Source organism: Squalius cephalus, assembly GCF_949319135.1.
Source record: "Squalius cephalus genome assembly, chromosome: 20".
In the NCBI taxonomy this organism is placed as follows: domain Eukaryota; kingdom Metazoa; phylum Chordata; class Actinopteri; order Cypriniformes; family Leuciscidae; genus Squalius; species Squalius cephalus.
Window position 1 is genome coordinate 15,737,595 of NC_137141.1, and position 16,092 is coordinate 15,753,686.

Here is a 16,092-nt window from a genome sequence, read left to right on the forward strand (position 1 = left end):
CAAAAACATTTTTAACATTGAAAGTTGCGTATTTTAAGATTAGCTATGCATGCCATTGAACAATAGCAATAAATAATATATAAATGAACAAATAAATGCTGTAAAAAAGAACTTTTGTTCACTTATTGAATTAAAATGAATATATTGAATATTACTTTTTAAATATTTTTTTAAATATTTTGCATAAGTAAAAAATATATGAATCTACTGCCATGAAGTCTCATGTTAAAAAAAAAATCAGAATATTATTTAAATAAGCTATGAGATGAAGTCTCATAACATGTTGTTTCATCTGTGTCTTAAAACATGTTTATTTTTGTATCTTCTCTAGCTCTATATATGTAGCGAGAGAAGATACAAAAATAAACATGTTTATTTTGAAAATGTACATGTGTGATAAAAGATCTGGCTCCCCAGCAGTGCACTGACTCTTGCCTTTTGAATGGCTTCAGAAAGCCTCCCCAATGGCAGATACTACCTCCACGGCGCAATAACAGCTGAATGAACTTTGTCAATATGGTTGATTTCTAAGTGTGAGACTTTAATCTTTTAAGAAAGTAGATATTTTCTGTATCTTGAAATGCTGAAAGTACAAAGCTTTTATTGACCGAAATAAGATTCTCAGTTCTTCAAGTATATGTGTAGCTGTAAAGTGTCGATATTCGTCAAGGAACAAGTGATTCTAACACTAGAAGAAAAAAACTAAACTTTTCAGTGTGTATGCCATGCAATATAAGCAAAAAGTTCCATTTCATGAACATGGAAGGTTTGTTTATGCTTTCTAACTGCTAGATATTCAGACTGTCATTACAACGGTAAGATAGTTCTACCATCAGGTTTTTAGTACAAAACAAAGACTTGCATAAAAAAATAAAAATAATCAAAAATCAAATTCAAAATAACTTAAAATAAAAAAGACAGAGCTCAAATGATAACACAAGTAAATTAAATGACAAATCCAATAGCATAAGTTAAATTACAAAGCCAATACCATAGGTTATCAATAACTAGACATAGCAAACAGTACAGTACTGACAAACAGGCAATATAAACATTAACAGTCTAATCTAGCAAAACGAGATCAGAACTTCTGATCTCATTACGTTGAGTAGTTAAACAAGCATACTATACGGCATATACTGTATATCATAAACATAAACATACCATATTTTTTGTCAACTTACATCAACAAATTGCCCGCATGATTTTGGCATGAAGAAAAAAACGTACAAAAGAAAGTTGTGTAAGAATGTTCTTGGACAAGTTTTTTCTTTGTGAAAACAAAATAACTGTCATTGCGATTCTGGTTAGATATATATTTTTGTTTCCCACATGAGAGAGTACAGGGAGGCAACAACACATACATCCACACCACATAACATGAAAAATAAACTTCACCATTATTCTCTTTTGTCGTTACTTTGATAAATAATCCAGTTTTCTTACAAAAAACTGTACATATTTGAGCCTTTGATTTATATAGCATATTTTTTGTTGTTGTTAAATAAATATCTACATTCTAGTAATTAAACTTTTTGCTTAGATTGGTTTTAATCTTTAGGTTTGAGTGAATGGATGACTGTACATATTTTACCATAGCTAGAAGGGGGAGGAGGGGGGAGGGGGGTTGTGACAAGGGAATTGGACCTATGAACATACTACATAGGAGATGACAATGATGGGGGTGATTGTGTAAGTCAGTTGCCATGTCCATGTATAGGCAGTACGAAGCGGTCGGGCAGCATTAACGTTTTTGGCTGTAAGGAAGGGATGGGGATATACAAACAATGAGCATATACATGCCCATCTACGAAAAAGAACAAAACTCTAACACTGACAATCTGACAAACCCTAAACTGCAACTTCTTCGCCATGCAGTTTGTAAACATTCTTTAAACGTCAATTGTTCATCAAGATCAACTGTCAGAATTTGAAAAAAACAAAAACAAGAGGTGCATCAAGATCTGGAACCCTTTCATTGACCATCATGTGTCTTTTCGATTATTTATTATACAAATTTTCTGTATTAAATTGGGTTGTTTTTGCATTTGAGGTATTGTGATATTGTTCTTGATGTGATTCTAGTGGTTTTACATTTATTTTGATTATTCATCACTTTGAGCACATGGAATTTTCATTGAATTAGTTCCAAATCTAAAAAAAAAAGAAGACCAAAAATCAAAACACTTTATCAAACGAATGATAATTGTGATTTGATATTCACATCTAGTTCAAATTTCACCACTAATTTTGAACCCAAAAATTCAGCTATTCCAAAAAATGGTAACCAACAAAAAATGAAATTGATTTGAGTGCGTGTAAAACTAAAAAGACAAAATTCCCAGAGACGAAAGAACAAAGCAATTCTAATTTTCACACACTACAACCAGATGCACAAACTATAAAACAGACACAATCGAGAGGGACAGTTTAACAGACAACTGCTTCCTCTGTCATGTGACCCAAAGACAAATATATCTGTCATTGTTAGTCTTAAACATGTAACAGGCGTGCAGTCTGGATGTATGTCAAAGAGAGAGGAAAATTGGCTGAAAATGGGTTAAGTTTTTTATACTGCAAGATGTTGACGCATGCGTAAAGTAAGTTGCATTTAGGGAGAGTAGACGAACAACACAGCAAGCTGGGGGTCAAATCAGACATCAAAGGTTAAGCAAAGGTCAAAGAAGCCTTTTAACCAGGGCCTGTAGGTCACAGGTGTTTGTCTGTACGCTTTTTGTGGCAGATTCCTTGTCTTTTATACCAGAAAAGTCATTATATCTCATAACAAAAGATCCATAATCATGGTTGGTACCCACAGACATTGGTTCAAAAGCAGCAGAGTATTGATTGAGGAATTCCACAAGAGGGTTCAGAATAGATGACGTCTTTAGCAAAAAAAGAAACCAACTCTCTGAAAAGTTTAGGGCAAACATTATTTACTTATATATGAGCCGTTAAATTAGTACCTAATCTAATCATCTAAATCAATTCCTTTCTAACAGAGAAAAAAACAGTGATGAATCAAAGGTATAAGATTCTTAAAAATACATTCAAAATATTGTGTTTAGAATGCTCCTTTCTACCAATATTTAGAAATACTTAAAATTAGAAATAAGCAGGCTTTATTTTGATTGATTAACTCAGTGTGTGTCAAAATATATGTATTGATGAATTACTTTTAAACTCTTCTAAGGGTCAAACAAAACCATTCTGCAATATATGCGTTATCACGCTTTTGCTACTGCAGGCCCAAAACCTCTCTACATTAGATTAGCTCCCTCTGTTTCCACCTTCAAATCTTCTTTAAATACTTATTAATTCTCTTTGGCTTTCAATTCTCCTTACAATTATTGTTTATCTATTATTGTGTGCTCCTTTATCGGAAGTTTTCTTTTTCTTTTTCTTAGTTTTATTCTGTTTTGTACAGTACTTTGGTCAGCCTTGCTTGTTTTTAAATGTGCTTTATAAATAAATATTGTATTGTATTGTATTGTATGTGTTACTTATTTTAATATACCACTGCATGATGCATGGGAAATCTTGACACTCCAAAACAGGAGATTGCCTGAAGAAGAGTTTCTGTTCAATCATAAGCAGCATTATTCTAAATGAAATCGTATGCGACTACGGCTGGAACTGTTTTTAGTGCATTGCCAGACTGATTTGTAGAATGAACATAATTGGTTCAACATATTACAACACTCACATTCTATTAATAATACATTTGCAAAAATTGGTAAAGCGTTTTTTTTTTGTTTTTTTTTACTAACTGATGGTACCTGAGAAGAGTGCACAAGTAATCTGTGCATTAAGGTGCACTATAAGAATGCAAAAACTGTAACACGTCAAGTATTATTTGTAAAGTGAGACTATTCAAAACTCTTCACACACAAGAGGTGTATCTCAATGTCGGGTGTCTAGAGTGTTCTTATCTCTGCTTGCACTATGGATAGGTAATTAAACAGGAGCTCCAATGTTGAATGGCCACCTGCAGGCCTGTGATAAAAGCAACTCCCCCTCTCCCTGCAGAGAATAGGGCCAAGCAATACTGGCTCTCTAATCTGGACCATTCTTCTCTTTGTTCTACCGTTTGTTTCCCCCTTCCATTTCTTGCATTCCAATGGCATCTAATTGCTTTGAGTCTAAAGACGCTCAACTCTGCCCAATCAGCATGACAAAACAAGCTACACTTATTTGTAAAAAGGTAGATATATGCTGGAATCAGGTGAATAACAAAAATCCGGCTCATCTTTTGGGAATTTCTCAGTATTGTGAGAGTGTAAAATCATGAGTGCAGCATATAATGCCATCTGGTGTTCATATAAGGAAGAGAAATGAGTCGTAGTACACTAGTTTTACAGTTAATACACAGATTGCAAATCAGACACACAGATCAGACACATTATTTCACATGTACTGCATATATTTCATTAAATTTTGATAGTAGATAAAAGTTATAGTACGGCTTCAGTAATCTTGAAATATATTTGTATAAGTTGTTTAGTCCACTTTTATGAAAAACATTATAGAAAAAAATAATAAAGTAGAGTAAAGAATTTTTTTTTTTTTTTTTTTTTTTTTCTTGGGTCATTCTTACTATGCAGTACTATCCATGTCTCCATAATATCACAGTTCAAAAGTTTGGGGTTTCTTGTCTGGTTTGTGCCAAGTTGATGGTTTTAATGACAGAAAAATATCACAGGACTTTTTTAGAAGACACAAACAAATTGCTATGCAAAGCAAAACTGGAGCTTGTTAATTCCTGATTCATCATTATCCATAATTATTTAATCAAAATCCACACATAAGCCTGAACAAATCACACTGCTTGAGAGATGTACTGTAGAACGGATTAGTATTACACTACATGCTAACAAGAATCTGCAAGGCAACTTTACTGTGAATACATTGCATTGATCCTTTCCTGCAAATACAAACTGTACCATAAACTATAAGAGTGAGAGATTATTCCATCGCACAGATAATTGAGTCTCTGGAGGCTTCTTCCCTTCAGTTTTAAATTCACTTCACCTTTTGTCTTGTTCCAAAGGAAATACTGTATTACCGAATAATTTAAACACAAAATGAGCCCATTTAACGGTGTCTCAGAATAAACAAAATGTGTGGAGTTTCTAAAAATATATCCATACAACTTTACATAAAAGAAGTATACTCTTTTTAGTTTGCATGCAAGTGTGAACTTTAAGATAATGAGATTTGTGAGCAGAGAAGTAATCTGAGACTAATACAGAAGGATTTTTACGGAATGATTTTGGAAGCATATCATTAATCAGGAGAAGCCCTCCTATGGAATTCCAGATAGGGGATAAAGGGGAAAACCCAACAATTTTTTACAAACAGAGAACAGAATCACGTGACAACACGTCAAGACACAGACAAGTTGATAGACAGGAACACGATTTGGTACAGGAAATGCAGCGGAAATCTTTGCAACCATAAGCTTGAGGTATGATGCTTTGTTGAAACTGGCTCATACATACAGTACAGCACTCATGTTAGTCATGTTAGTCTGATGGTGAGGAAATGCATGGAGATCAAAAAATGGCACCATGCACTGAATAATGACAGAATAGTCTGGTAAATGGCTCTGACTGGCAGCTACCATACTACATGCCACAAATGACTGCTTGAGAAAGCGTGACATCGAGAAGCGCACGTTTTGTGGCAATAAAACTCTTTCTATGCCATCTGCATTCAAAAATTGCTTCATATGCAGACCGGCTCAGTCAGCTGAAGATCAAGAGGTTCAAGGATGTTGGCCATTCTTAAAACACAACTTTCTTAAGATTACATCTACTTGAGCTTAAAAAAAAAAAACTCTTTTGATGGCAAGAAAAGATTTTGTTGCCTGTTATTTGCTTTGTTAATTGAAATGGCAATGTTCAAGGTCAAGCCCAGATGGTACAGATGCTTGAGAAAAATGGAGGAAAAATCGATTTCAACACCAAAATATCATGCGGAACAAGATGAGGCGAGATGACAGGAATGTTGATTTTGAATAGCTGGGAAATAGATGAGGACTTCACCAATAATAACATCAACCACGAGCAAGCTCATGAAATTAAGAGGGCAAATCAAGGGGAAGTACCCCACACATGCGGTACAGAATACTCTCCGAATATGAGGACGCACCCCTGCAGCGGTAATGTCTCATGCAGCTTCACATCAACTGATGTAGAGGTTAGAATGGCATGAATTTCTGTGTAAACGTGACTGGATGATTGGGACCCTGCCAATAGCTTTCTTTATGAGTACATAAAGATTCCAGAAAGATGGATATTGTTCTCAAACCGCTAAACTGATGAATGTCATTTGGAAGAAATTGGCATTGACATTTGAGAGAATTGCAGAGGGTAAGAACAGGTTGAAGTGAACAAAGAGGATAGCCTGTCATGTCTGCATGAAAACTTAAATGTATACCTTTTCATCCAATGGGGCACAATGCACATGTTGCACATATAGCGTGCTCATTATAGGCCAACAGATAAAACTAACAGGCCATGAAATGGCTTTGGCCTCTGGAAATGATTTGATCACACATTGTCCTTCTTGTTATGTGCTGGTTCACTTTTCAGGCATGAAACATGTATAATTGGGTGTTTGTTCAACTAGGGGCACATATGGCTTTGTGGACTTCTCTTAAAATACACTTTTTATACTCTCGCTTGTATATTTAAAGTAATTTGTACACAAGTTATACACCACATTTCATATTATATAATGCATTTCATAGCATTTTTGGTGGAAAAAAGAAAATCCTATCAATACAATTGTGTACATCATTTTGGCAATTAGGTATTATTTCACTTCATATAAATAATTTATTTAAAAATGCTTCGATCATCAATTTTCAATTTTAAGATTAATTATCTTGGCTGAAAGTGTTGGACAAGCTTAAAACAATCTAATCTATTATAAAAGTATCAAAATAAATGATAAAGATGTGAGTAAAACTTTCCAATACTTAGTTTAATATGTTTTTATGTGACCTTCATATCACAGAGAGAGAGAAAAAAATAGTTGAAATCTGTTCTTTTTAATAAAAATCAACCCCTAGAATATAAAAGTGCCAGAAGTTGAAGAAACACCCAATTATTGTAAGTGGTGAGGTTTTACTCAAATTATAATAAGATTCATTTGAACTCTCTGACTTGAATCATGATTTGCAAAATAATGAAATTTCAGTTATCTTTAACTGCAATCACAAAAATTGCATGTTTCATAAAAGACATGACAGACTATTTTCTCAAAGCTACAATTATGTTAAAAATAAAATAAAAAAAGCCAATACCCAACTTCTCTCAAATCTCTCTCTTTCTGACTATCTCTTTTTTTTTCTAATCACTGAATTGTATTTTTCATATTTGGGTTGGAAAATATTAGCAGAACAACTTGTTCACACTGAGGCAAAATTATATTGTTAAAAATAAGCATAAGGACACAAAACAAAAATTTGTACACAGAAATTCGATGATATCTGTTCTCTATTACAACAACTTAATTTAGATCAAGCCTCTTGAAATGAGGAAAGGAATTGAAAAGACTGCTTCAACAGCAATTAATCTGATAGATATCACTCTACTATAAGGCTGAAAGCAAAGTTCAAGAGAAATCTCAAAATGTATCATGTGCCAAAATGCAGTCCACTATCACATGGCAGAAAAACCTCAGTATGATACATTTTGAAGCATCAATGCAGAGAACATGTCACTTTTCTGTACTAATTTTGTACATATGCTCTCATATTAGGCACTGGGGACAAAATTAGTAATCAGTGTGACCATGTTAACCACTTCGGAAAACCCCATGGCCAAGTGTAGCTCGTAAGAAAAGTTTGGGTGAATGATTTGAGATTAGCTCTGATTCGAGGCTACTGAATGGACTAAGCTAAGCATTAGAAATGCATGCCTGTTTCTGTTTTGTATATTATTTATCAAGATATCCTACTGTCTCTGTATTGGTGTACATGAGTTGAAACTTGGATTGGACAGGAAGTTACACTTTTTCTATCCATGGGGGGAGGCGATGCTTTGAGGATCTGATCCTCAGTTGCAAATGAAAGGCCACCACATAGAGGCAAGCAAAATTCAACTGACCTAGCCCACCTGCATGTCCTTCGCACTCAGCAAAGTCCTCGTCGTCACTGGAGCATTCGGCAGAGGAGACCATGTCATCCGTGGTCTAGAATACGGTGAAACACACACACAGGAGAATAGACAAACAAAAGAGAAACTTGAATGCATTAGATTGTACCACCATAAAGTTAAATAGCCTTTTCAGATAATGTTTTGAATTTATACTGTAGGCCCTGAAACATTTTTCTTCACTGATTTTGAAGGAAAATCGGTGGTACATTCTTAAAATAAAAGGTTAAAAAAGTTTTTTTTTTCTTCTTCTTCATAGCAATGCTATAGAAGAACCATTTTGGTTTCCCAAAGAACCTTTTGTGGAATGGAATCAATGTTAATAAAGAACCTTTTTTTATATATATATAATAAAATAATAGTATATATATATATATATATATATATATATATATATATATATATATATATATATATATATATATATATATATATATATATATATATATGAACCAAAATGTGCACATCAAAAAAGAACAAGAAAGAAACCCTTTATAGAAGCTGCTTGACCAAAAACATTCAAGAAGGCATTCAAAAAAGAATCTGACTCTCAAACTCTATAGACAAACAGTGCAATTTACTGTTTACTGGTTACTGTTAATAAACAGTTATTAACAGCCGAAAGCATAATCAAATTAGCCACAACTTTTAATAAACGAATAGCCTATAAAAAGAGTCTGAGAGATTTGGGGAATTTTATAAATGACAGAACGCTGAGGAGCTTTGCAGGAACAGATTCCACGTAAGCCTGCTTATAAGTCAGTGTCATCATTTCACCGTCAATAAACATTAATTCACTGGTGACAGACATTGAATGAGTTTGCTGAGCTCATCTCGGGTGTTAATTCCAAACTTTTATTTTGAAAAACTGCTCACGTCAAACATTTATACGAGTCACCTCCATCTCGCCCTTTTCGAGAGTCCGCATGGATTTCCCATCACTGTATATCACCGGCGTTGAGAGGAGAGGACCAAACACACAGCGGCACTCTGAGATTATCTGTGTGTCTCCAATGTCTCTCGCTCTGATTTATCCCCTGCGCTCTCCCTTACTCATGCCAACCGCCGCGGCGAGCTCGTTTTTCACACCCTCTGCTTGGCATGTCTTTATTAGGAGCAGATTAGAATGTGGGGCAAAATAAGTACTGTCGTAGACCAGGTTTATGAAATTTTAAATAACACAGGGAGCAATGCAAAGCACTCTCCTACGTGAAAGTGCAGGGTCATAAATAAGATTCGGTTTGATGGAATAATAAAATGTTTTCCCTCTATATTCTTGGTGGACTCAAGCAAAGATTTGAGAAGCTTTTGGTATGAAAATGGTGCAAAAATACATTTGAATGCACATTAGGCTGAGCAGAGGTGCCGCTTCACATCGGCGGGGTGTGGAATATCGCTCTATGTGAATATAAAATTATTCATTGAATTTATATTTAGTGTGGCAAACAACTCATCTCTGTGGCTGAAAGGGGAGGAGGATATCACAGATGCAGAAAGCAATGAGAATCGTAATTGACTGATTGCGGAGAAAATGTGAAATTATCTCAGGTTTCCCCCTTGAATGACAGCAAAAAAACAGCATTTAATCTCATAAACCGCTCCAAACCGAGCCCACGGTTCATATTCGGTATTAAAAAAAACCTTACTGACACAATGGCCGTCTTGAATATGTATGTCTGTGAATACATGCACGTCTAAAGCTTTTTGCAGACTAATGCACAGGTACTGTCCGTACAGATCCTGGAATCAGTTAAAGCATTGAATATCTCAGAAGCTGTTCGTCATATTCTCTTTCACAATAATACAAGCTCAGCGTTAATACAAGCCAGGAATGCAGTGGGGAGCTGCTGCATTATGCCATTTTATACTCACATATTGATACTTTTGTTGGGAATGTGAAAATGGCCTAATCCACATATTAACAATGTGAGAATATGTTTCCATGGCATATAAGCCTTTAACGTTCATCTGTGCTGAATAGTCTAATCTTTTCCCCTCCCTCTCTCACGCTCAGCCTGACAGTGACGGAAACTTAATAAAGAACTCCTGAAAGATTAGCTTGTTTCTTCACTCTTTGCAAAGCTGAGAGTGTAATGCTTCATGCTGTCCGACAGATAAGCAAATCCGGTTAAATCCGTTCAATTTATTTTCAGTCTTAAGGAAATTACACATTGTTTAAAGAACAATGCATTTTGGCCATAATAATACTAAATCCTAAATAATTAAAAAACCATCAACAAAGAATTATCTGTTTACTGATTTTCATTCAATAAAGTCTAATATACCTTCTGTTGCGCAGAATCTGTTGCCAACAAATTATTTAAAGCAAAATGTGACCACAAGCCATGATTATGACTTAAAAACGGTTCTTGACTGGTGGTGAATAATGACCCATAAACAGATAATATGACCCAAACTACGTTAAATACGGGTTCACTTGTGATGATGATGTAAGGCGGGTGCCAGCAAGTCTCGAGAAAGCAAAAGGCTCTCATGAGAGTTAACATTTGAACTCTCTCTTGCATATGTAACGGCAACATCCGAGACGCAGCACACAGTGCAGCTCACACCTCACTTTTACAATCTCCCCCTGCTCCCCCCTTCTCCTCCTCACCTAAAACTCACTGAAAGCCTATGCAATGTTAAGTGTGTACAAAAAGTAACTATACATGTTTGGTATCATTTAAAGTGTCTCAGTGCGCCTGGTAAAATAGTCCCATTTCCCAGCCATAATGAAAAGCTAAAAGAAGTTATAAAATATGAGAAATGTGGTGTGCCCCTTAAAGGTGTGCCCTCCACCAGATCCTCCATTCAAACTACCTCCTGTATGTACGTAAATCAGTATCCCTTCCACAGGTATCAAGAACCCATTCAATTACAAATTCTGATCTCACAGTTGTGAAGCCCTCAACAGGGGACCAAAATTTAATTATAATGACAGACACCACCATTTGGTAAGCATACTGAATTATCTGGGTTTATAAGGAAAAAGGGCAAAAGGTTCGGGGAGTCTGTAGGTAGACTTCCCACTCGATCGCTGTGTGTAGTTTTCGTTGCCAGGTAAATATTTCTATAATTCCTCGATTTCCGAATTGTTGTTATTATATTAGAATAATCGATGATTTTATTCTATGAATTGGATTTTGGAATTATTGTTCTATTACCTGGTCAATAAATTGTAAACATTTGATTTTATTCTGAATGACTCTGAAATTGTTTTCCCAAGTAGATTAAAAGAATTCGTATGTTCCCGCAAGTTTTGCGACTGATATTTGGCATCAATTCAAGTGTACTTGGTTTGCAAAGACAAGAAGTGAATTTCCATTTAGAACAGCAAATGCTGCTTGACCAATCTAAATTTGGGTGTGTCTTACCTCTGTTTTAATTTAATATTACTTTAGATAAGTGTACGTGGGAAACCACGGCATGGCCAATCCAAAGCTATTATAAGAGAAGTAATGTTGGTCAGCTTATATCTGTAATAGCGGCCATACCTCTGAAGTAAAAGTTAAAAACGGTTATACCAGCTATACCAAAGTATCTTTGATTGTATAAAGGTGAATGTGACCGATCTCAGGTATATAGCAATTACCTCTGTTTGGTGACCAAAACTGATGAGCTTGTGAACGTGAGACCTGCGTTAAACAGAAGACGTGAGGACCTCTGAGCGACATAGTTTCCTAATCTGGAACAGGTAAAATATACTTAAAGAGTTAAAAAGAATCATCAAACATTCGCTCACTTTTGATGATTCTCAGATATCATTAAAACCTTTTTCATTTATGGTTGTGTGCCTGAAAATTACGTCCTTTGTCACGTTTAATTTTCATAACCAATGTTTTCTGAGGTTTTATGTCCACTGAAAAGTTGGGGAAAGACATTTTAGTTTTATCTACTGAACGATCGACTTCTGTGTACGCAAAAGTACGACATATTGAGTGGACTGTACCTCCATCTCTCACAGCGTCACTTCTGTTCATGTCAGATTAAATGCGGTGTCTGCTTTGACTAATGTCTATGGCTTTCTTGAACTTCATATTGAATAATAGCTGACTACATAGCTGTAGAGGATGAGGACTGCATAGCTTTAGATGACAGGGCCCTATGGACCTGTTATTCGTCTGGCCTGGTGAAAATGAGCAGCTCTGCTGTGTATTGGGTTTTAGTGAGCTGTCTGCTGGCCTGCTGAGGCAAAGAGTGAAATCTGATTATTCTACCTCGACAAGGTAAAGGTCATTATGGACAGGCCTGTATTTTCACCCTTGAGCTTCAATAATAGACTGTGAATTCACAGAAATCAGAGCGGACTGACTGCAGCTAAGAGAAAAAAAAGAGAGCATGTTTGTATGATGTAAAAGTCAGGTAATATGAAGAGAAATCTCTGTGTCAAAAGTTTAAGAAAACAATTGCTGAAAACATGTGTATATACTGTACAGTGGGATTCAAAATCAAATTTAAACCTTAAATATTTGGGCACTGATCATGGTGCAAACCTTTCAATCAAATTGTAGTTAATTTAAGTAAAAATTATAACAAAAACAATACAAGTAAATGTAAAACAGAAGCATTTTAGTGAAAATGCTAAAATTTTAGTGAATTTTTTGTCTTACATTTTTGAAAACCCCACTGTATAGATACATAGTGGTTTTAACATCTAAAGCTCTCATTGTACAGACATATTTCATTCCTGTCTTCAGCCAGGTTGAGAGAGAGAGAGAGAGAGAGAGAGAGAGAGAGAGAGAGAGAGAGAGAGAGAGAGAGAGAGAGAGAGAGAGAGAGAGAGAGAGAGAGAGAGAGAGAGAGAGAGAGAGAGAGCTTAAAGCTCTGCAGTCCTGATCCTTTGATTGTTGTGGACAGCACACCCTCTGAGATAAACACATTGTGACTGCTATCAAAGATTGTATTGTATCAAATCTAGCTAGTCTGCAGGAATACAAAAATATCCCTGGTATGTTACAATTTCAATCAGAGTAAAGTGATGTGAATAGCTGTTCACACATAAGTGGCCTGAAACCAGACTATAAAATTAGGAGGACAGCAATGAGGCTAGCATCATTGTAGAACCACATTCAAATTCTCTAATACTCTGACCAAATCACTTTTGGAATGACATCTAAAGCTACTTAAAAGTCATAATGTAAATCATAAATCAGTTTGTGGTCTGATGCTATTGTATGGTCCCCATACAATAGCATAAAACCTTTTTTAATATATATTTTATAATGTAAAAAAATAAATAAAATAACAGTAGTATTTGGTACAGTAAGTCTTTGTTATTCAAAAACACAAATTGAAACATTTTCTAAAATTTCTAGGTGCAAAGTTCAAAGTGGGATTCCCAATGGTGCAAAATGGAATTCCCTAATTTTAACACTATACATTTAAGGTAAGTTAAAAAAGTCTGGACAGTGGGCAGGTCCAAAACAGCATTGTTGACTATGCTAACTAAAACTACTAAAAATAATTTTTGTTAAAGGAAATAAAGCCTATATAAATTCAAATATCAAAATTAGATGGAAATAAATAAATAAATAAAAACTTAAAAAAAAAAAATGAAAATGAAAATGTCAAAAACTAACAAACAAAATAAGTACAAAAATTACTAATTTTTTTTAAAGCTGAGTAGAAATAAAAACAAATAAAAGTGACAAAAGCACAACAAAATGACTAAAAATTAAACTCAAACTAAAATGAAAACTGAAAATATACAAATAAAAGCTAAATATTAATAAATGCTATAATACTATGCATAATACTAAACTAACACCAAAATAGAGATATTTTGGAAGATTGAACATTTCTTAAAAATATGGGACAAATAATTAAAGAGTAACTATAAAAATAATTAAAACTTACAAGGCTAACGGAAACAGAATTTAACAGACAGAAAAGTCCCTGTAATTGAATAATCACCCAGCAATACAAAAATCACTGTTCTGGCAAATGTGGCATGGCTTGGCAAAATCCAGGCCACTTCCTCCACAGTGCCCAGCAGTCTGATTACATTCTTTGCCTACTTATGGCAGAATACCCTTGCAGCTGCAGGGCGAGATGGTATTTTGGGTCTGTGACATTGTGGATGTTGGTTAGCATTCAACTCTTTGCCTCGAGGCTTGCTTTGCCTATGCAAATCTGCTTAATCAATGCAGGATATTTACCACGGCTCTGCTCAAAGATAACTGACAGCACGGGTGAGCCGCTCCAGTGTCCTGCTGGGTACAGAAAGCAGGAGGGAACTACACGGCAGAAGAGGCCAGCATCTCAATTCAGGCAAATTTGGTTATTCTGGATTCCCTAAGGATGTTTATGAAAATGCAAGAATATGGTCTTTTCGGAGATGCGATTACACAGGGTCTACTCAAAGCCTTCTAATATCAAAAATGCTCTGCATCAGAGGACAAACAGGGCGTAAACGGATGGGGAGTAATTTGAAAATCTGTCTATCAGTGCCCGAACTGAACAAAGTTCTCTACTGTTCATGTGCATGCAAGATTTCATTTGAGGTGAATGATGTCCTTGAAAATGTGGCTTAGTTGATAGGAATCACTTTATGCGGCTGTATAGGCAAATTTAGCTGCGTGGAAGAATAAATGGATTCAATAGTCACCGCTGACAGTAAGGACACTAAAACTGGCACAGAACAATTTTTCTTGCCATTTGTATCTCAAAAAACAGCAAGAATGTGCCCAAATAAATCTAAAACAACATGCTAATTTTGAATTCAAAGAATGCCATACATTTTGACTCAAACACCCTTGTTATTAACATACTTAGAAAAATGGCACTAGCAAGCTTTTGAAAAAAAAAAAAATCTCTTTAAGAGCTAAAAGGGGTCACACGCCAAATTCATTGCACTTTTCTTCACCTTAAATTACTGTGCTGACAGTCTTGCATAAATTAGTGACATAATACGAAGCATTTTTTTGTAAGTATAAACATTTCTGATGAGTAAAATCTAAATAGTCTCAGTGCTTGATGAAAAGCTTCACAAATTTAGTGCTGCTGACCTGTAGACCCCCAAATTACCTTTTTCTATTGATTCATTTGATTCCATTTGGCTTGTCTCGCAGGGTGATTTAATTGAGGTCAGAGAGCATGTTGTGAACAATACAGGACATTTCATTAATAACACTGAAAGAACTGCAGTATGAACACACGGACAGACTTAAATACATTAACACTGAAAGCCTATTATCAAGTAATGCGCAGCCCAGGAAAACCTGCCATCTTCACTCAGTGCTAAACTGTTAACAATGGTTCAAATATTATGTCAAATATAGAAAAAAATGAAGAAGAAAAAAATGCATACTCTCATACACAATTTTCTTTTATGATTAAGGGGCCCGTATACAAAATCTGCAAAAGTACTGCAAAGTCATAATGCACATAGCAGTGGATCAGCGTATCCTAAGTCTGTGCATGTAAATCCTGTAGATATAGGAGCAAGCGTGTGATTTACGGTCCAAACAGAAGCCAGATCATTCATTTCACAGAAGCCCCTCAATTCTAATCGATTATACAGCACCAAGGAAAGTGCTGACGCTGGAATAATCTTTGAGATTTAGGAATTTCCTCTTGTCATGTTTTTATGCCTCTATTTTGATTTAAGATGTGGTGTGGTCAACATGTTTGATGCCGAGATTTAGCATGGATCACTGGGAACCGAGCTAACGCTGATGTCACAATCAGTGAAAACTAAAGTGATTCTGATGTCATAATCACTGGGAACAGAACTAATTCTGATGTCACAATCAGTGTGGCAAGGAGGACGAGGCCGCTGGCGATTGATAATAAGCGCCGCACCATCTCACAAAGGAGCTACGGAAGCATAAAAGGAGGAGTGACGACAGTGAAGGATGAAAGAGGACCAGGCCTGGATTATTTATGTTATGTTTTGTTTGTGTGTGTGGCAGTCGCCCGTGATGTG

General features: G+C 35.4%; 1 protein-coding gene across 16 annotated transcripts in view; it reads right to left on the reverse strand.

Moving 5' to 3' along the window:
* Positions 1 to 16,092, reverse strand: part of nrxn3a (neurexin 3a) — a 282,065-nt gene that overhangs the window by 2,280 nt on the left and 263,693 nt on the right. For 9 of the 16 annotated variants that reach the window (XM_079852841.1, XM_079852843.1, XM_079852851.1 and 6 more), the window contains one exon: positions 8,118 to 8,202. In XM_079852841.1, the coding sequence (XP_079708967.1) occupies positions 8,118 to 8,202 (85 nt within the window). Of the gene's footprint in view, positions 1 to 1,168; positions 1,758 to 8,117; positions 8,203 to 16,092 lie in introns of those variants that run through there. The other 7 variants (XM_079852844.1, XM_079852852.1, XM_079852847.1 and 4 more) reach the window with 4 other exon arrangements.